The 20,375-nt window shown below is 41.7% G+C and overlaps 1 protein-coding gene across 1 annotated transcript in view; it reads left to right on the top strand.

Annotated features, from left to right (window-relative positions):
- LOC129323406 (cytosolic phospholipase A2 zeta-like) overlaps positions 1–18,868 on the top strand; it is a 50,280-nt gene extending 31,412 nt beyond the window's left edge. Inside the window, exons 14-20 of the mRNA XM_054969938.1 lie at positions 29–143; positions 1,592–1,729; positions 6,080–6,187; positions 8,289–8,483; positions 12,327–12,493; positions 13,742–13,928; positions 18,654–18,868. Coding sequence (XP_054825913.1) covers positions 29–143; positions 1,592–1,729; positions 6,080–6,187; positions 8,289–8,483; positions 12,327–12,493; positions 13,742–13,928; positions 18,654–18,868 — 1,125 coding nt within the window. The remainder of the gene's footprint in view (positions 1–28; positions 144–1,591; positions 1,730–6,079; positions 6,188–8,288; positions 8,484–12,326; positions 12,494–13,741; positions 13,929–18,653) is intronic.
- Positions 18,869–20,375: the final 1,507 nt, after the last annotated feature.

Raw genomic sequence — 20,375 nt, 5'->3', positions numbered from 1 at the left:
TGAAAAGCTATTTTTGTGACATATCCAGAAAGACCCAGCTAAGCTTTCAGACCAACAAGAAGCAGTTCGATGGGGACAAAACCCTTATCCTATCTATGCAGCTCAAAGTGTGAGAACCAATGTTAGCAGCAGTGAATTTACAGGTATGAAGTCATATTATTATTGTTGTGGTGGTGATTGTTCCATTATTACAGCCAACCACATGTTTGGGATGGAATTTTTCATCCCTCATTGACTTGGATTTTATCCAAGAATCTAAGAGTCAGTGAGGTATCATCTTAGTATGCGGCATGTTCCAAGCTCCTATCAGGGCGGTTTATTATTGTTCTTATTATTACTACAATATATATATAAACATAGAGAATATAACAAACCCTTCTACAAACGAGATTAAAAAATGGTTATTATCCTGACATCTATTATTCCAACAAGTGAAGCATGTTTTTCCACAAATTAATTTGCCAGTGCATCATTTTCAGATCTCTTAAAATATGTTAATTTGGACATAAAATGAATTGCCCAAAGTCTCTGGAACTATGAACCACTCCTTCCTATAAAAGCAGTTAACAGATTCACCACTAATTCCAAATTCAAAATTATTACACCATCTTTCCAGTAAACAAGTAAAAAAATTTTAGGATTGAAGGGCAGCACTTAGTCTAGTGTGTCTCTAATAGTGCCATCCTAGGATTGTACTGAAATTGTATCCAAAAATTCTTTCCATGAAAGTCTAGCCTTAGGCAAAGTCCTAAAAAATCAATATTATTATTTTCGCAATTTTAAGCCAGTATGATTATTTTCTCAATTCCAGCAATTATCATGTAAACCCCTGTTTGTGTGTGTTATATGCCATCAAGTTGCTTCTGACTTATGGCAATGAATTAATGACCTCCAAAATGTCCTATCATTGACAGCATCACTGGACCCAAATCTGCTCTCAAAAAATTGAGTAGCGGGACACAAAAAGGCGAGAAAATGGCCTCTGTACTGATGCTGTAGGAATTTACTCATGTCACTATGGTCTTTACCAAGAAATTATGGGAAATTCTTCAAGTGTCACCCTGAAGTGACATCACATCTTCCCTAACCAGGCACATCCTGCTCAGGCACGGCCCTCAAATCTCTCAGCATTAGCTGAGACATTTCTGGAAACCCTGCCTTCTTCCTGGGGTTGTCAGACCTCCTGCAGACGTTTTCCACTGATTACTGCAGTCTCCAGTCTATGTTCCAAGAAGTGGTAGGAGAAAAATAAAAATGCTGCCTGCCTCTGTCCTTGTAAGTCACTTTTGGGTACAACCTAGAAATGACAATGGGTATCTCTAGGAATTTCTGGAAACTATAGTGTTTCTGATGATTCCTAGAGCTACTCATTGTAACTTGTAGGTTGTATCCAGAAGAGACATAGTGACATGCCTTCCTATGTCCCCACTCCAATTCTTCCTCTGGTTTCCAGGCCCAGCAACCCTGCTTCCTCCCGCATGTCTCAGAATCCAAGGTGGATCAGAACAATTTAAAAACAACATGAATATTAATTAAAATATATGTGCATTTAAGTGGAAAAATTATCCTGGTTCTTTTACTTCTTCTTTAGAATGGTGTGAGTACACGCCGTATGAATTTGGCATTCACAAATATCAGGCATCCATCAACATAGAAGATTATGGAAGTAAATTTTTCATGGGATCGTTGCGTGAGAAACATGAGGAGCCCAGGATCTGTTTCCTCCATGGTAAGAGCAGATGCCCTGCTCTGGTGATGGGATGAATATTTTTCCCAGTTCACTTAGGAATCTTATTCCCAACTTCTCTGCATGTCTTGAACAAAAAGTTTGCCCTATCCTCCACATTCCATGTGATGGAGGAGATCAGGATAGCACCAGCAGGCCCTCACCCCTTCAGCGCATCCAATGTCCACATATAGACCTCATGTCTGCATGCAGGCCTGTGTACTTGGAATCAAGCCATGCAATTTCAAGCCCTGCTCTGTATGCTCTCACTCTATAAAGTAAGGGGAATGGCATGGCTTTTTCACTAGTATCACTTATTGGACTGTAAAAACATCTAGGAGCAAAAACCACTAGAATTTTCAAGGAAATTCTGGCGGGAACAGTTTAAGAGTTTGAATAGGAATAAAAAAATGTGGTCTGGGGAGAGAGGCAGATTTTTTTTCCAGCTGAGAGAAAATTCCACAACAGTCTGGCAAGATGGAAAACTGAAATTTAAGATAATCCAATGTATAATCATGAGTAAAATCCAAATCCAATGCTGACTTTGGATCATTATTTTTATTTGCAGGGATACAAAAAGGTGAGAAAATAGCTTCTGTAGTAATGCTGTAGGAATTTCCTCATGTCTCTATGGTCTTTATCAAGAAATCATGGGAAATTCTTCAAGTATCACCCTGAAGTGACATCACATCCTCCCTAACCACCATCCTGCTCAGGCACTGCTCTCAAACTCTCCCAGCATTAGGGAAGAAGATAATTTATTTCTGCTTTACTCATTTACTCTAAACATATTGTTGTGATCGATATTTCTTCTTTCTTATTCAGTCTATCAGTACCCCACATAATGGTTTATGGCGCAGTTATAGTTACCAACTCTGGACCAAGAAATTAATGGAGATTTTGGGATGGAGCCAGGGGAAGGAGGGGTTTGAGGAAGGAGCTCAGCATGGTATAACACCATAGAATCTATCCTTCAAAGTTGTCATTTTTTCCAGGGAAGTAACCTGTCATGTCTGTCTGTCTACATACATGCTATGATTGTGTCGCTGACATTTATTGTTCACTACTGCTGACATTATGCTAGAGCCATGCTACTGTATTAATGTGTATTAATTAATATGCTCTCTCTCTCTCTCTCTGTCTCTCTCTCTCTCTCTTCCTGCATAACTGTAGTGCAGATGTTACTGAGGACCCAAGCAAGGGTCTCTCCCTTATCTTAGAGAAATATGCGAGTCTCGGCTAACTGTAACCTTTAAGTGTCTAAATGCCAGTTTCAGCTACTCTCCCGAGATACTGGGGATAAGTTGTTGTCTATCTGATTCATAGTCTCCTTTCTGTAGTTTTCCGTTGTGGAGACCTTTCCCTGTCACTCCGTGATGGAGTGCAGACCTGAACTGTATGGATTCTAATAAAGCTACTTCTTCTGGAACCAATGTGTGTTCACTGCAGAGGGACGTGAGGGATCTACCTGCCAGGGACTGACATTACCTTTATCATCTGGAGTTGTAATTCTAGGAGATCTCCAAGCCCTACCTGGAGGCTGGCAACCCTAGGTGCAGTTCTAAGCAAAGTTACCCTAGTCTATGTCAATTAAAGTCAAAAGTACTTAGAAGAATGGTTTAACTCTGTTTAGGACTATTAGGCTTGCCAGTCTCTGGTGGGGGTGGGGGATTCTTCCGACATCTCTCACCTGGCCGGCAGGAAGAAAAAGGTACAGGAATGCAGCAGTGTGTGTGTGTTTGTGGGGGGGAAGAAGTGCATTCCTGCATGCTCTGGATCAGTCTGGAATGCCCCTGCATTGCGCCGGAAATGATATCATTCCTGGCGTGACACAAAAATGCCAGGTTACTCCAGGGTCCTATTGACCCCAATTTAGTGTTTGTGGTCAATTTGAGATGAGTGCCCCTCATTAATTGCAACACCCCCATACCCTGCTTTCACCCTAGGGAAGCCTGGCAACCTTAGACTATACTGTTAGTTACGAGAAGGGATTAACATGCACTTCTCTACTTTCTCCTGTGGCAGTGATGGGAAAAGCCATTGGAAATTATCTTGTCAGTTTGTCTTATCTATTGCATTGGGAAAGTAACCCAGTCCCACACATGCAGAATTTCCTTCATTAAAGTTTACTGCAACAAGAAGATTTGCCAAAAGCATTAACTGTAGGCCTTCCAACTACAGAGAGAATTTCAGGGTGTAATTTACAGACAGAAAGGAAGCACATCAGTAGGCAGGAAAAGCAAGGTGTTATGACTAGACATGGGCATGAACAGCATTACGAACAGAAAAAACCCACAAACAGCCCAATCTGCTGTTCACGAACAAGCTGTTCGTGATGCCCCATCCTAAACGAACAGGTGGTCATTGCAAGCGTCGTTCAATGCCTTCGGCAGCCGTTCATCAAGCCAGACAGTCTGGCACTTGCAATCAATCCCCTTGCCACCCGGAGGCAGGGACTGAACTCTGTCTGAACTCCTTCTGCCTTTCCTTCTGGCTTTAACCCTTCAAAGTACTTCCATCAGAGTCCTGTTTTTGCCACTGTGATGAGAAAATGACAGCCAAAGGGGAGACCCGTGGATCATGCCTTTCCTGGGGTGCAATCTCTCTGAAACTTGGGAGGGTCTTCAGAGGACAGTGAGGACTATGTCCCCTGCAGATTTGGTGGGTATTGGACATTGGGAAGGTCAGTTGGTGACCTCTCAAAATAGCTGCCAGCAGACACTGCTGTTTTTGCCAGGACAGTGCCCTTTAATCTATCAGCTGGCAGGTGGCAGGGGGGAATCCCCCCTGCCGCCTGTCAGCCAGGTAAGTGGGTTTGAGGGGAGGGGGGCTAAGTGGGGGGGGGGTTGGGGGAGTTCTGGCCCCCACAAACAATGAACATGTCCGGGAACAGTTCATGTTCGTTGTTTGTTGTTCGTGGGTGGCAACGAACGACGAACAGGGTGTTTGGGTTTTTTTTCCTGTTCGTGCCCATGCCTAGTTACGACCTCATTTCTGTCTTTCAGTTAGATTTTGCCTTTAACCCTTTTCTTGCTCCCTCTGGGTAGATTGCTGCCACCAGGAATTATATTCCACAATAATTTAACTTTCCTGTTTATTAATGTGCCCAAGCATCAGGCTTCTTCATGGGACTATGTGGCCCTGTGGATAGGAATGGGATATGGGAATAACCGATACTCTGGGTTGAAAAGAAAACCAAAATAAACTTTTATTTTTACAATAAGCATAACGGTTTTATATTATTTCTTAAGCTTGATGGTTTCAAAGAGTGTTATTTGTTCTTAAAGTTACTTAGGCACAGTCACTCAGATCTTCACACACTTTCTCTCTCAGGCTGCTCACACAGTTTGCCTGCTTCAGATATCAATTTCTCACTCAAATACACATAAGACTTTCTCTCAGGTTCACACACAGTTTGCCTGCTTTAGACAGAATAAATAGTTTTCTCTCAGACACACAGAGTTCAGATTTGCACACAAGTTATATTTCTCTCAGTAATTCACAGACACTCTCAGGCTGCACACAGCTTGCCTCTCTTGCCCTGACTGAATCTTTTTTTCTTTTTTCTTTCTCAGTCTAAAAACGGCATTCACTTCACCCACACTCTCAGTCATCAACCAATCATCTCACTCACTCATTCCTCTCTTTCACCCCTACTCTTAATCTGTACCCCCCCACACACACTTAGGGTTGAAATGGACAAATGTATAAGTAGTTACAGTAATAAAATTCTTCAGTGTTTTCACCTCTCCAACAAAAATGGCAATCCTGTGTTAAATTCCCTGTTAAATTCCCTCTACTACAAGTACGCACACATGCCCATACACACACTTTCCCCCAGATGTCTTTATGCTGTGTGTTTGTTTGCCACCATGTATCACTGGATGTTGATACTGAGGATAGGAAAACATGCAATATAATGACATCAGAAAATGTGGCAAGTTGTATATTGTAATAATAACATAATAATAACATTCGATTTGTATACCCCACCCTTCAGGACAACTTAACACCTACTCAGAGTGGTTTACAAAGTATGCTATTATTATCCCCACAACAAAACATCCTGTGAGGTGGGTGGGGCTGAGAGTGCTCCAGTGAGCTATGACTGACCCAAGGTCACCCAGTTGGCTTTAAGCGGAGAAGTGGGGAATCAAACCTGGTTCTCCAGATTAGACTCCTGTCGCTCTTAACCACTATACAAAACTAGCTCTCATTTGTGAGAGCTATATTGTGAGCTTAGTTATCACAGAATGCAATGCAGTACTGCCATTGTTTATTTAATTTAACCATTAGTTTCATATTTAGAGAGAATGCTAATGATTTAAAGTATCTCTTTAATTTTACTCATAGGAATTTGGGCCAGCGCCTTTGCTGCTAACATTGATGATATCTGGGAGGAAACATTTTCTTCAGAAATGAAATTCATAGACTCTCTGAAAGATGCCTTCAGAGCAATAGGTAAAGGATAGATTGTATTCAGCAGTTATAAAACTGTGCAAAGCAGATGAAAAGATGTTTTTTGTATCAACAATAAAAATATATATTGTTTCTTTTAGTGTAACTCTGATTGCCTTTCCAAAGTTACATAGTTTCCTTTATCAACACAAAATTTAATACAGGTACCATTTGTAAAAGTGTAAAGAGTCCAGTAGCACCTTTAAGACTAACCAACTTTACTGTAGCATAAGCTTTCGAGAACCACAGTTCTCTTTGTCAGATGCATCTCGAAAGCTCATGCTACAGTAATGTTGGTTAGTCTTAAAGGCGCTACTGGACTCTTTTCGATTTTGCTACTACACAGACTAACATGGCTAACTCCTCTGGATTTGTAAAAGTGAATGTTAAAATGTAAAAGCACATCAAGAGTATAACTTTGAATATTTTTTTTCATTTATGGCCTGCCTTTCTTACTGGGACTCACAGTGGATTACAAGTATGATAGAACTATTCAGTCAAACAGTAAACTGGTTACCACATACCATTTGAACTTTAACAGAAAAAGATTCCTAATAAAACAAAATTATTCAGTCAACCAGCAAGAGGGTTACAAAATATGGCTACATTTCAGTCTAAAAGTAAAACATTCAAAATAAAACAACATAATGCAGTGGAGTATTGAAGAAGAAAAAAACATTATCTCTAACAGAGTTCACCTTCTGAGCTGATTGTTTACATACAAAACCCTTCATAGCCTTGATCTCTCATATCTACAGGACCACCTATCTCCTCATGCTCTGTTATGATTGCTTCACTCATCTAAACAGGGCCATCTGCAGGTGCCATCCTACACATGGGCAAAACCAACAATTGTCTGTACATGTGTATTCTCTGTGGTAGCCCCACCTTATGTAATGGTCTGCCTAAAGAGGTCAGGAAAGCTCCCACTCTCTTGGCTTTCCACAAACTATGCAAAACTGAATTATTCAAGAGAGCTTTTTTACACAGGTTCTAGGACTGTGCTGTAAGGAAATGGCCCAGAGAGTTGCAATGAAAAGGGATAGAGATTGTAGACTGTACTACTGTGTACAGTCTGTTGCTGTAAGTATACTCCTACTGGATAGTTCTGCACTATTTAATATGTTATGTCAATCTGTTTATGATTTGGTTCAGCACTGCTTCCAGCTCTGTATTGGATCTCTGCTTGTTTTCAAATTTTTGCAATCCTTACCCTATTGTATTGTTTATTGAATGTACCAGCTTTGATTGTATTGACCTTCACTGTATAATCCATTTTGAGTCTCAGCAAGAAAGGTGGACTATAAATAAGTAAGTAAATAAGTAAATCACAGCCTACAGCTCTACTCCTCTACAAGAATGCCACCTTAAACATTTCTATTTTGCACATTTTGCTGAACAGTAGAGAAGCATGGGGGCCTTTCTAATAACCTCAGGCAGACCATTCCCTAATGTGGGAGAAGCCACAGAGGATGGCGTGAATGGACAGCTGCTGATTTTACCTGTTTACTAGGTGGCTCAGATAAGTGGAGCTGCTGGAGTGGAACATAGGAGGAAAGGCGGTCCTGCAGGTATGGGGACTGAGTGCCATTAAGTCTATAACTATGAGCATTTGCATGAAGGAATCAAAGAATGTATTTTTGAAAAAGTGATATGTGTTTATGTATGCAAAATAATAAGCAGTTATTTTGAATTCAGTTGATGATCCCTATGTATGCATCTTTTTGTGCTGAATGGTGTGATGGATGTATGATTTCTGAGGAATGCTTTCTCAAAGCTGAATAATATTTGCTGGTAACTTTTTGTTGCAAAGAAATATAGCAACTATGGAGATATGGGTTCTCTTGAACTAGCAAGATGAGGCTAGTATGAGTAAGCAACCAAGGGTCTGTGGAGTCATTGGGGAAGGATGTGGGGCAACTAATATTAATGAAAGTCTTAATCTGTTCTATCACAGTCCCACTTCCCTGAATATTTTGTTTAACTTAAGTTTTCATGTTTTCTCTTGAAAGATCTGAAATGTTAAATATATAATTAGTAGGATTGAAGTTGGAATGTGAAGATAGTAGACTGAGTTGTGTTGTATTTGGCTTTTATTTTGTAGATGAGCTACGAGGTTACCAGTCCGTAGACCCTGCAATGATAAAAACTTGGGTAATCATGCCAGGGGGAGCATTTACACAATTATTTAATTCTTTATTTAAGTCTCGAATTACCTCTGGAGAAATATTTAACTTTTTGCAAGGAATGAACCTTCATCGGGATTATGTCAATGATAAACAGTTTGTCGCTTGGAAGGGTAAGCTTTTGTGTGAGGAACTTGTTTGTGTACCAAGTGAATTCTGGGAAACCAAATTTCATTTTAGAATATGTATTAACTGAATATAATGTTACTGCAGGGATGAGTAATGTTCATATTCTGAAATTCTAGATACGTTCCTTGATACCTGTGGAAATCCCCCTTCATTTGGGATTATATCTAAAGGAAGACACTTCTTCATTCTTTTGCTTCCTTGTGTGTACCAGTATGTTTGCACCACATTATGGGGCTGCTTTAGAACAGGAAAACAACACAAGGGAGGCTTAAATCTCTCCTTCCATTGCACTGTGATCCTGATCCGATTCAGGACCTGTGCACTTGAAAATTAAATAAAAAAACAGACAAACCTGGAAGTTCTGTCACAAAATTTGGTTGTGTACCAATTTTCAGCTTTTTGAGTGGCACTGAGGTATAGCAATACCTCTTTATAATGGCCGTGGATATGTTCTTGGAAACAGGATGCTGTGTGTAATATCACAGTAGGAGGTAATTATAAGACTATTTTAATGTAGATTTGTTCATGGTATCACCATTTTTTATATGAGTGACATATGAGGGCTTCATTGGTGTATCAGGGCCAAACTACATATTTGGATTTTTAATAAATTGGGTCCATTTGGCTTCCCCATAGCCACACAACAGAAGCAGGGAATAGCTTTTAAAAATACAGATCTCAAATGAGATTGAAACATTGCTGCAGGGGTCAGGGGGTGGGGGGAAGGGTTGCCGCCTCTTCCCAAACTGTTTCCTATGTGGAAACAGAGCTGGGGTAGGAGAGTTAGCAGCAGAAACAGGGAAATAACTCTTTAAAAACCCACATGTGTAGCTTGGCTCTTAGTGCATTAGGTAAGAGGCAGCTGCACAACTGACTATGTACTCCTGCCATTGCTCTTCCTAGGTGGCAGTGGTGGAAGATGCTGGGAGGAGCTATTTCTAGGAGGATGAGCCGGGTTGTTACCGAACTAGCACAGGACTGATTGTTCCCATGCTAGCCAGAATATACTGCTCTCACTGGTACAGCAATAAGAGAACATAAGAACATAAGAGAAGCCATGTTGGATCAGGTCAATGGCCCATCCAGTCCAACACTCTGTGTCACACAGTGGCCAAAAAAACAGGTATCAACGGGAGGTCTGCCAGTGGGGAAGGGACACTAGAAGCTACCCCCTAAACACCAAGAATACAGAGCATTACCATCTATACCTTGTGGCTAATAGCCACCGATGGACCTCTGCGCCATATGTTTATCCAATCCTCTCTTGAAGCTGTCTATGCTTGAAGCTGCCACCATCTCTTGTAGCAGTGAATTCCATGTGTTAATCACTCTTTGGGTGAAGAAGTACTTCCTTTTATCCATTCTAACCCGACTGCTCAGCAATTTCATTGAGTGCCCACATGAGTTCTTGTATTGTGTGAGAAAGGGAGAAAAATACTTCTTTCTCTACCTTCTCTATCCCATGCATAAACTTGTAAACCTCTATCATGTCACCCCTCATTCGGTCATTTCTTCAAGCTAAAGAGCCCCAAGAGCTTTAACCTTTCTTCATAGGGGAAGTGTTCCATCCCTATAATCATTCTAGTTGCCCTTTTCTGCACTTTTCCCAGTGCTATAATATCTTTTTTGAGGTGTGGTGACCAAAATTGTACACAGTATTCCAAATGAGGCCATACCATTGATTTATACAGGGGCATTATGATACTAGCTGATTTGTTTTCAATTCCCTTCCTAATAACCCCCAGCATAGCGTTGGCCTTTTTATTGCCGTCACGCACTGTATCGACATTTTCAGTGAGTTATCTACCACGACTCTAAGATCTCTCTTTTGGTCAGTCTCCACCAGTTTGGACCCCATCGTGCATTTATAATTGGGATTTTTGGCCCCAATGTGCATTACTTTGCACTTGGCCACGTTGAACCTCATTTGCCATGTTGATGCCCATTCGCCCAACCTTGACAGATCCCTTTGGAGTGCTTCAAAATCCTCCCTGGTTCTCTCCACCATGAACAATTTAGTGTCATCTGCAAACTTAGCCACTTCACAGCTTACTCCCAACTCCAAATCATTAATGAACAAGTAAAAAAGCACCGGACCCAATACTGAGCCCTGCAGTACCCCACTGCTTACCACCCTCCACTGTGAATATTGCCCATTTATACTCACTCTCTGTTTCCTATTCATTAGCCAGTTTTTGATCCACAAGAGGTCTTTTTACCCCATGGCTATTGAGCTTACTTAGCAGCCTTTGATGAGGAACTTTATCAAAAGCTTTCTGGAAGTCCAGGTAGACAACATCTATTGGTTCCCCCTTGTCCACATGTTTGTTCACTCCCTCAAAGAACTCAAACAGGTTCATGAGACAAAATCTTCCCTTACAGAACCCATGCTGAGTCTTCCTCAATAGCTTTTGTTCATCAATGTGCCTACTAATTCTCTCTTTAATAATGGTTTCTACCAACTTACCCGGTATTGACGTTAGACTGACTGGCCTGTAATTTCCCAGATCTCCTCTGGAACCCCTTTTAAAGATGGGGGTGACATTAGCTACCTTCAGTCCTTAGGAATGAAGGCAGATGTTAATGAAAGGTTATTTATCTTTGTCAGGAGATCTACACGTTCACATTTGAGTTCTTTCAGAACTCTTGGATGTATGCCATCTGGGCCTGGTGATGTGTTAGTTTTTAAATTGTATATCAGTCATAGGATCTCCTCTCTCATCACCTCAATCTGACTCAGGTCTTTCAACACTCCTCCCGAAATTAGTGGTTCTGGAGTAGGCAAGCACCTCTCATCTTCTACAGTGAAGACAGAGGCAAAAAATGCATTTAGCTTCTCGACCGTTTCCCTATCATCCTTAAGTAATCCTTTTACCCCTTGATCATCCAAGGACCCCACTGCCTCCCTGGCTGGTTTCCTGCTTCTAATATATTTGAAGAAATTTTTATTGTTGGTCTTTATGTTTTTTGCAATGTGTTCCTCATAGTCCCTTTCTGCCTGCCTGATCACAGACTTGCATTTTCTTTGCCACAGCCTGTGTTCCCCAGCCAGAATATGCAGCTCTCTTTGGCTGAAAGCCCTGTATGAAACTTTTTGTTTTGTTTTATCATAAAAATGATACTCAGAATGGAGAATGCTATAATATAACAGCGTTATAGGCGGTATTACAGTGCTTTACCTAGTATGGGATATATTTCATTTATCCTGTTTCCACAGAGAGATGTAGAAATTGCTAGTTTTCAACCTCGTATTAAGCAGGATAGTAGGAGCCCCGTGGCATAGAGTGGTAAGCTGAAGTACTGCAGCCCAAGCTCTGCTCACAACCTGAGTTCAATCCTGGTGGAAGCCGGGTTCAGGTAGCTGGCTCAAGGTTGATCCCGTCTTCCATCCTTCTGAGGTCGGTAAAACGAGTAGCCAGTTTCTTGGGGGTAAAGAGCAGATGACTGGGGAAGGCAATGGCAAACCACCTCATAAAAAGTCTGCCAAGAAAACGTCATGATGCGACGTCCCCCAAGGGTCAGTAATGACTCAGTGCTTGCACAGGGGACTACCTTTACCTTTAATTAATCAGGGTGTCTTGTGTTCTCAAATTTAACCTTTCAAGCTAATATTTTGGCTAATATGCCCTTTATTTTGAAGAGGATATATAGAAATTTCAAATTCAAGATTTCAAAAAAGCTATAGGTGAATCCTATCTTTTCTGTTAAAATTTTCTTCAAGGAAGAAAGGCTTTCCCCAATAAAGAATGACATTATTTTATAATGGAGAAAGGATTTCTATGCTGGAGAATCAATCCACTTCAATGGCCATGTTTTTTTTTCCCCAGAGGCTCATCTGGATGCAGTCCCCAATCAGCTGACACCAGGGGAAGAGAGTCTGCACCTAGTGGATGCAGGTTTAGCCATCAATTCTGCCTTTCCATTGGTAGTCATGCCAGAGAGAGATGTAGATCTCATTCTGTCATTAAATTATTCTTGGCAAGCTCCCTTTGAGGTAAGAGAGAAACAGGAACATAGTCTAATAAAATGTGCGCAGATTTCACATATTTGATTTAGAATGCTTATGAAGATCCTCTTCTTCTTTAGAAGTGTTCAGCTCTCAGGAAAATTAAGTATACTTCTAAGGCTACAAATCCAAATGGACTTTATACTTCTTTGATCTTTGGAAGTGGTAATTAAAGAATTGGAAGCTATGATGACTCTCTTACAGCATACTGTGAATATCTCTAACTTTACCTATGATGAACTCAGGGTTTTATCTCTGTGTGACAGTACTAGATTTTGAACAGCTCAGACACAGCGGCCAGTGTTCCAGCTAGAGACCCCATTCCCTGGTGGGGGCAGGAGATTCCCCGCTTTCACCATCCACCCCCGCCACCACTCACCTGGCTGGTGGGGGGAAGGCCATGGGAATGGGCCTCTCAGGCCTGCTCCCAGGGGCAGTGCGATGACGTTACTCCTGGGAGTTACATCATTGTGCCTCCCTGAGAGCATATGCATGCTTTGTAGCGGGCCAATTTGAGCTCAAAGCAGGCAGAATTGGGCCCATTTGAGGCCTAAATTGGCCCGTTGTGAAGTGTGCACATGCTCCTGCACCCGCACTATGATGTCGCCTGGAATTGCTGTCACCGTGCAGGCATGGGGCCGTGCGTGCAGGGCAAGAAGAAAGATAAGCACCAGGTCCCCAGCCTCCTGCAGGACAGTAAGAGGACTTGGCAACACTAGTTCCATCAGTGTCAAGCTTCCCAAGATGGACCCTTTTGTAGGACAGTGCTTTATAATGAGTAAGAGCTTTGGTTCCTAAAGTGCAGAATTACCTTCTCTTCAAAATTCCTTGGAATCTTTAACTGAAGGTGCCAGTGATTTAGTTTGGAACCTTCTATGTACAAAGCATGTGATAAATTCTAAATTCTGTGTCAAATAAACCACATATTTCAGCTTCACAAGTGATTTGATGGACAGTAGAGTTATAATGACAATTAAAGGTCTCTTTGGTTTATGTATTGATCAGTGATATGCTATAGATGACAAATAGTTTGATAACACTATATGTCAGAGGGTGTACATGTAAATGCTAGTATATAATAGTTGCTGTCACAGTATATTCCTAAAATATACATTTTATTCTGATGTTCAGATAGAAAGTGAACCAGTTTTAGAATATAACACTAGGCGATTTTCAGCTTAATATTTATACAAGATGGAGAAAAAGCTACCTGACCTTTTCCTGCTCTCATGTTAGGTCCTGCATCAGGCTCAGAGATACTGTGAAGACAGAGGAATTCCTTTTCCGCACATTGTTGTGACAGAGCATGACAGGCGCAATCCAAAAGAGTGTTACATGTACCTGCATCCTAAAAACCCAAAGGCTCCCATAGTGCTTCATTTTCCATTGGTGAACAATACATTTAGAAAATACAAAGCACCAGGTAAACAAGATGTAGAAAAGGCCCAGTCTTGCAGGTGGCTGTCATAGAAAAAGATAACCTATTTCCAGTATCACCACAATCTTGGGAGTTCAGCATAACAAGTCATATTTCCAAAGATCTAGTATGATGTCTAATATCAAATGCAATCGAATACAAACCAGTTTTCATTATTTAAGTGCCTTTATACATAAAGAGTTTGCTTGAGAAAACTAAAGGTTTCGTGTAGATTTTGCTGAACTGGCTTTGGTGGATTCTACATGGGGCAAAAAAAAAAATATGGCGCAGTGGGAATGATTTATTCAGTTTATTTACTGTTCCTACATGATTCACTTGTGCTTTTTTAGAGGAGTCTTCTTTAATAATATGGCCAAAGCAGCTCCCACAGCAACAGAGTTTCGGAATTGTCTCTTCTGAAGAAGTATATGTGAAACACTTAGGAGCAATACAATTAAACAATTAACTTTTCTTTTTACTACACCACTGTTCTTTTTTGTTTTGGTTTTGGTTGTTGTTCCATTTTTGGTACCCCTTTTTCTCCTGGTTTCCACACAGGAACAGAGTTGTATGGTTTTCTTGTTGCTGGTGCATCTGTGATACAGTGCGATGGCAATGGCGCTTCGACATGGCAGGTTTCCCAGTAGTTTCCTTGCCCAGTCCCTAGGGTTGGCAGGTCCAGGTTGAGAAATTCCTGGAGATTTTGGGGGTGGGGCCTTAAGAGGGCAGGGTTTGGAGAAGGAAGGGACCTCAGCATGGTATAATGCCATAGAGTCCACCCTCCAAAGCAGCCATTTTCTCCAGGGGAACTGATCTCTGTCGCCTGGAGATCAGTTGTAATTCCAGGAGATCTCCAGGCCCCACCTGGAATCTGGCAACCCTACCAGTTCCTCAGCAATGGCCATTGGCCATCCCCACTCTGCTTGGGTCTCTGGGGCTTTTCCAATTAAAAAAAAAACACAATTGACTGTCTCTATAGTGATATGTTATAAAAGTCTCTGTACCAGATAGGGTTGCCAAGCTCCAGGTGGGGCCTGGAGGTTTCCTAGAATTACAACTGCTCTCCAGACTACAGAGATCAGTTCCTCTGCACGAAATGGCAGCTTTGGAAGGTGAACTCTATGGCATCACATCTCTGCTGAGCTCCCTCCCTTAAACTCTGTCCTGCTCAGGCTCTACCCCCAAATCTTTAGGAATTTCTCAACCCAAGATTCGGCATCCCTAGTGCCAAGTTCTCTGACCCCCCCCCCCAGTTTTCAATTTTTAAAAGTCTTTAGCCCCTTCTGTTGTGAAGATATGCCTTTCCTCTTATGTCTCTGCAATGGAAGGGTCTAGAGACATACTTTTTAAAATCTAAAGGCTGGGAATTCAGAGAACCTGGTATACAGTTTGTGGTAAAATTATTGTCTTACTTGGATTAAACAGCACCTCAGGGGATGGGGCACCTGTCACACTGAGTTCTTCTCTTTGCCTATCCTCATCATTAGCTGCCGTGAGCCATTTATTTATTCTTTTCCTCACACAAATAAAGGGTACTGTTCATTTAATTAGCATCTGCAGTCCCTTCCATAGGTTTGAAGCCTGCTTGCCAGCCCCACCTCACCTAGCGAGCAGCTCTGTCTTCAGTTTCTTCCTTGAGAGCTGCCTCTGCTCTTTCTCTTCAGCAAGCTGCCTGCAAGAAAGTTTTGCATTGCCCTGCCCATAGCAGCCTTCTTTTTTTGCAGTCTGTCCTCACCCTTCCAGCTGGGCCTGCCTTTTTATCAGGTTCCAGTCTGGGGAAGAGGAAGCTGCCCTGCCCGCTGCAGCCCTGCCCCCACCCCAGCTGCTTTTCAGCTGGACCGGTGGTGGCACACAGCCTGTATGTAGTGGCTGTGGCCCTCCTCTCTTACAGTTATATTACTATAAGTCCTTTAAACAAAAATTAAACGTTCCAGTGAGGGGGGGGAAGGGGAGGAAATGAGACTGCAATCGGGATGGGGACAGGGAAAATGGCTGTCATGTGGATGAGACAATCCAAAACTTTCCACCCATGTGGCAGCCACTGTGGCTTTGCTGCGGTCTTCCCCAAGACTTTGCAGTTTGCAGCACAGCAGGCTTGAGAAAGATTAGAGAAAAGTTGGGAAACTCTGGGGAGATGCATGAATGTACCATGATGCTATGGGCAGCCGGGGTGGGGTGGGGGGAAGACACTTCCCAACAGCATTGAACCAGGAAAAAATAACCCCTGTGGAAATGGCCTGTATGTTGCTTTCGTGTGTTACTGGTTTGAGATCCAACATAATGAGTATTTTGGGTCAGAGTTTTGCATATAAGACTCTTAAACTCAATCAGGGCTTTTTTTCAGCAGGAACGCGGTGGAACGGAGTTCCAGAACCTCTTGAAAATGGTCACATGGCCGGTGGCCCCGCCCCCTGATCTCCAGACAGAGGGAAGTTTAGATTGCCCTCCGCGCCGCTCAGCGGCGCATAGGGCAATCTAAACTCCCCTCTGTCTGGAGATCAGGGGGCAGGGCCACCGGCCATGTGACCATTTTCTCCAAGGGCAACCCACTGAGTTCCACCACCTCTTTTCCCAGAAAAAAAGCCCTGAACTCAATGTTCACTTGAAACACAAATCAAGTGCACTTGTCTGAATCCTTTTTGAAAAATTGGTAGAAGAACAAAGTAGTTTATTTCCAGGGCTGTTGCTGCCACTTAGGACAGCAGTCCCCAACCTTTTGGGTTCTGCAGGTTTGAGGACTCTGATAGGAGAATAAAATTGAAGTCAGAATGGGGTAATCCACAAGCCTGTGTGCAATAGATTAATTTTGTGTGTGTATTTGTGCACATATGAAGGTATTATGTAATGAAAGGTGGTATGAGAGTTTGGTTTCCCTAGCAGAGACTTGGGGGCATTCTTCCCTTCTGGCTTTTCTTGCATTACTTTCATTCTCAAACTGAGGTTCTTTCTCTTCTCCTTTCTTTCTGGTAATGGAGCTTGCATGGTGTAGTAGTTTCAAGCAAACAAACACCGTAATGATGACTAAAAGAGCCACATGAGCTTAGGCATCAGTTATTTTTTTATTTATTTTTTTAAATTCAATTTTAGAACTATAACAATAATTAAACAACAAACCAATATAATACATTACATTTACAAATATTAACACAGTGCTTCAACTTCAATACATCAAAAATGATTGGTGTGAAGAAGGAGGTTGCAGATATCAGCTATTTTATAAGGGGCAACTACTGTCCAAACTTCTTAGGGGAAGACACTAACTCGGTTCTCCCTCCATCCCCAATCCCATTGCCACCAAAAAAATCCCTTTCTTCACCATCACTTTTAGGCCACCTATAAGGCAGCCAGATAAATGATGTGAGGTAATGGTGAATTACAGAGAGACACAAGAGCAAAACAAGAAGAAGCATGAAAGGTGATGAAGGAAAGAGTAGAAAAGGAGGGAATGTGAACAATAACAAAGGAGGGCAAAGAGAAAAAAGGAACCTGAGATTCATAGTGTTTCTTTCTCTAAGGTTCAATTTTTAGATATAGCTATTGAATCTCTTTTATTCTCTCTTTTAAAAGGTGAATTTCTCTTCAGTTTCTCTTTGAAGAGAAATCAATGCATCTTTTGTAGTTGTTTCATGTTACACACCACCCTGTGGTGCTATAATAGGAAGTTAGGGAGGTTTGGGAAGACATTGCCTGCTTTTGAGCACCTACAAAGTGAAATTCTGAAATTTTGCAGAACCCCTTCCTTCCTGCCCCTCCTTTTTTTGAGTTTCTCTTTGATCAAAATAAAATTATTTAGAAACTGACTTCAAATTCCTAAAAAGAAGAATAGAAACAGATGCATGGATTTCAAGGAGAACAACCTACCTGAGAAGGGATAAGAAGGAGTATGGAAGGGGTCAGACTCAGGAATCAGAGCAGCAAGCAAATGGGAAGAAATGCATTGGCTCTTGCCACATTTGAACTCACCGTTTTAGGAACACCGAGTAACCAGGCTCCATTATTCTTAGCCTTTCCAGATCTAGTACTCACTTGAATTTCATTGACATCCAACAACATGGGATCTACTTTATTTCATGCACCTTTTTTTAATGTACCAGACTTTCTACTTCTCAACTTGGCTTTATGTACCATAAAATCCACTTTATTTTATGTACCAGCCTTTCTGGGATCCAGTTTATTTTATGTAGCAGTCTTTCCCCTTCATTCTATGGCAGGAGAGAGTGGCAGGAAGTTGTTGTGTTAAGAAACAAACAGTTGGGCTTCTTCCCCCGTGGAACTGGGGAGTATGTGTATGTGAGAGGGGATTTTGTGTCCTTTCCCAATGATCTCACTTCAAGGATGGGTTTGAGTTTGTGAGCTGGTGGTTGCTGACACCAATTCCACAGTTGCTGTTGATCCCTCCTGCTTGGCTTTTTTGGCTGAACACAAAAGAATGGCCAGAGAGGTATGGTGAGCCACTATACTGAGAAGCAGAGGTGGTATTCACTTTCTATCTTGCTCTTAATGTTTATGCTATGCTGTCTTCCCAAGTCATTTTCCCTAGATCACCCCCACCCCCAATTTCTTAGACCTCTGGAGCCCCTAATATTTTGGAGTGCCATTTTCAGTACCTTCTCCAGTTTTCTGATACCATTCTTGAGATGGGCTAGGAAGAACAACATGCAGTATAATCAGTCTGAATATCTTTCAAAGGCAAACCCATGCAAATCTTTTCTTTCTTCTCCTCCTTTAAAGGAATAAAACGTGAAACAGAAGAGGAGAAATCCTATGGTGACTTCCATGTACACAGAGAAAGAACTCCATATGGTTCCATAAACCTCACGTTTAGTCCAACAGACTTTGATAGATTGCTGGATCTGAGCTACTACAATATTATCAACAACAAGGATGCGATTTTAAATGCTCTTAGCCTGGCCTTGAAAAGAAGGAAACTCAAGCAGCAGAAATGAGATCAGAACTGGTTGGAGGGTAGTTTGGTAACAGAAAGTGTCACCAAACGAGAAAATAAGCTGCAATTGATACTTTATGAGCCATTTTAAAACTTGTACTTTTATACGTACGACTCTGCCAGGTCAACGGCCAAAAGCAATACTGTTCAGATGAAGTTTTAATAATAATAGGATTAAAATGTTTTGGGAGGAATTGATTGGCGTCTATAGAGTCTAGTATGATCCTTTGCAGTATATATTCAGTTGGTGTTTTTTTACTGTCTCATCTGACGAGGGGAAATTAATATTTTTTATAATTTTCTGTGAAATGAAAATTCTGTCTTCATTTTTTTGCAGACAGAGGACGGTACCTGCTTATGTGAGAGAGTAAAGGACTTGCAGGAATGATCTTGCCATCAGAATAAAATTTGTCAAGAATCTCTGATATAGGATAACTTGGTCTGCAGAAAGACATATTTAGCCCCAGTAGGGTCCTTGCATTATATAAGCCTCCTTCCCTGTATCCTGCCTGTTACTAGAAACATTTTCTTTTTTTCCACTGGAATACAGTAAATACAGGATGACACTGCAGAAATTTTATGTTTCCCTCCCTATATACAAAAGATACATATCCTCCAAAGTCATGAAATACAACTTTGGAGTTTTTCCTACATGATAAATGCTTCCAACATATTCTTATTAAGTGCTAAATATTTCCTTTTTCTGGTGTTCAGTGTAGGTAGAATAAAAATGCAATGGTTGGTGTAAGATTGGCATAGCAAGTTCATCTTCCATCCCACCTATAATCATTGGAACATGCGTACACATGTTTGAAGCCCCCAGGGCCAAGGGACATGTCCCCTTTGGTGATACCATCTTCTTCCCATGGAGACAAAAACAAGTCAGCACACTTGAAATGTAACCAAGGCACTTTAATTACTTTGTTCCTGTACAATGCCAGCACCTTAACCTCCTGTCCTGGCCTCTGCATCCTTTCTGCAGTGTTATGCCAGGGGAAGCCAGTCTGCCTAGGTCAGGTGGGAAAAGTTCCTAGTGTCTTCCCTCTAGACCAGGAATGTTGCCTTATGGGGATCCAGGAGGCTCTGTACTCCTGAGCCTTTGTATCTGAAGAAGGGAACTTTTGAAAGCTTATACCCTGAAAATATTGTTGGTCTCTAAGGTGTCACCAGACTTGAATTCCATTGTTAGCCTCTCTGGCCTCAGCTTCTTCCCAGCTTCCAACCAGCTGCTGCTTACTTCCTTCAGCTGGGGCCTTTTAGCCCTCTTCTCCTGGCCAGCCTGAGTTCCTGCTTCCTTGCTTCTACTTCTAAGTAGGCCATTTCTCTTGAGGAGGCCTTTACCCCATAAAAAGCTTTTGCTCCATATAGAATTAATACTTGGGCTTGCCAGGTGCCTGCTTATGGCATACAATCTCCCGCCAATCCCTACCTCCACTTGCTGAGCCTCAGCTGACTGGCATATGGAAATAGGCTGGCCAACGGAGGGGGATTTTTTTTTTGCTGTAGCA

This window comes from Eublepharis macularius, chromosome 2, assembly GCF_028583425.1.
Source record: "Eublepharis macularius isolate TG4126 chromosome 2, MPM_Emac_v1.0, whole genome shotgun sequence".
Lineage (NCBI taxonomy): Eukaryota > Metazoa > Chordata > Lepidosauria > Squamata > Eublepharidae > Eublepharis > Eublepharis macularius.
This window is presented reverse-complemented; position numbering and strand designations above follow the sequence as displayed.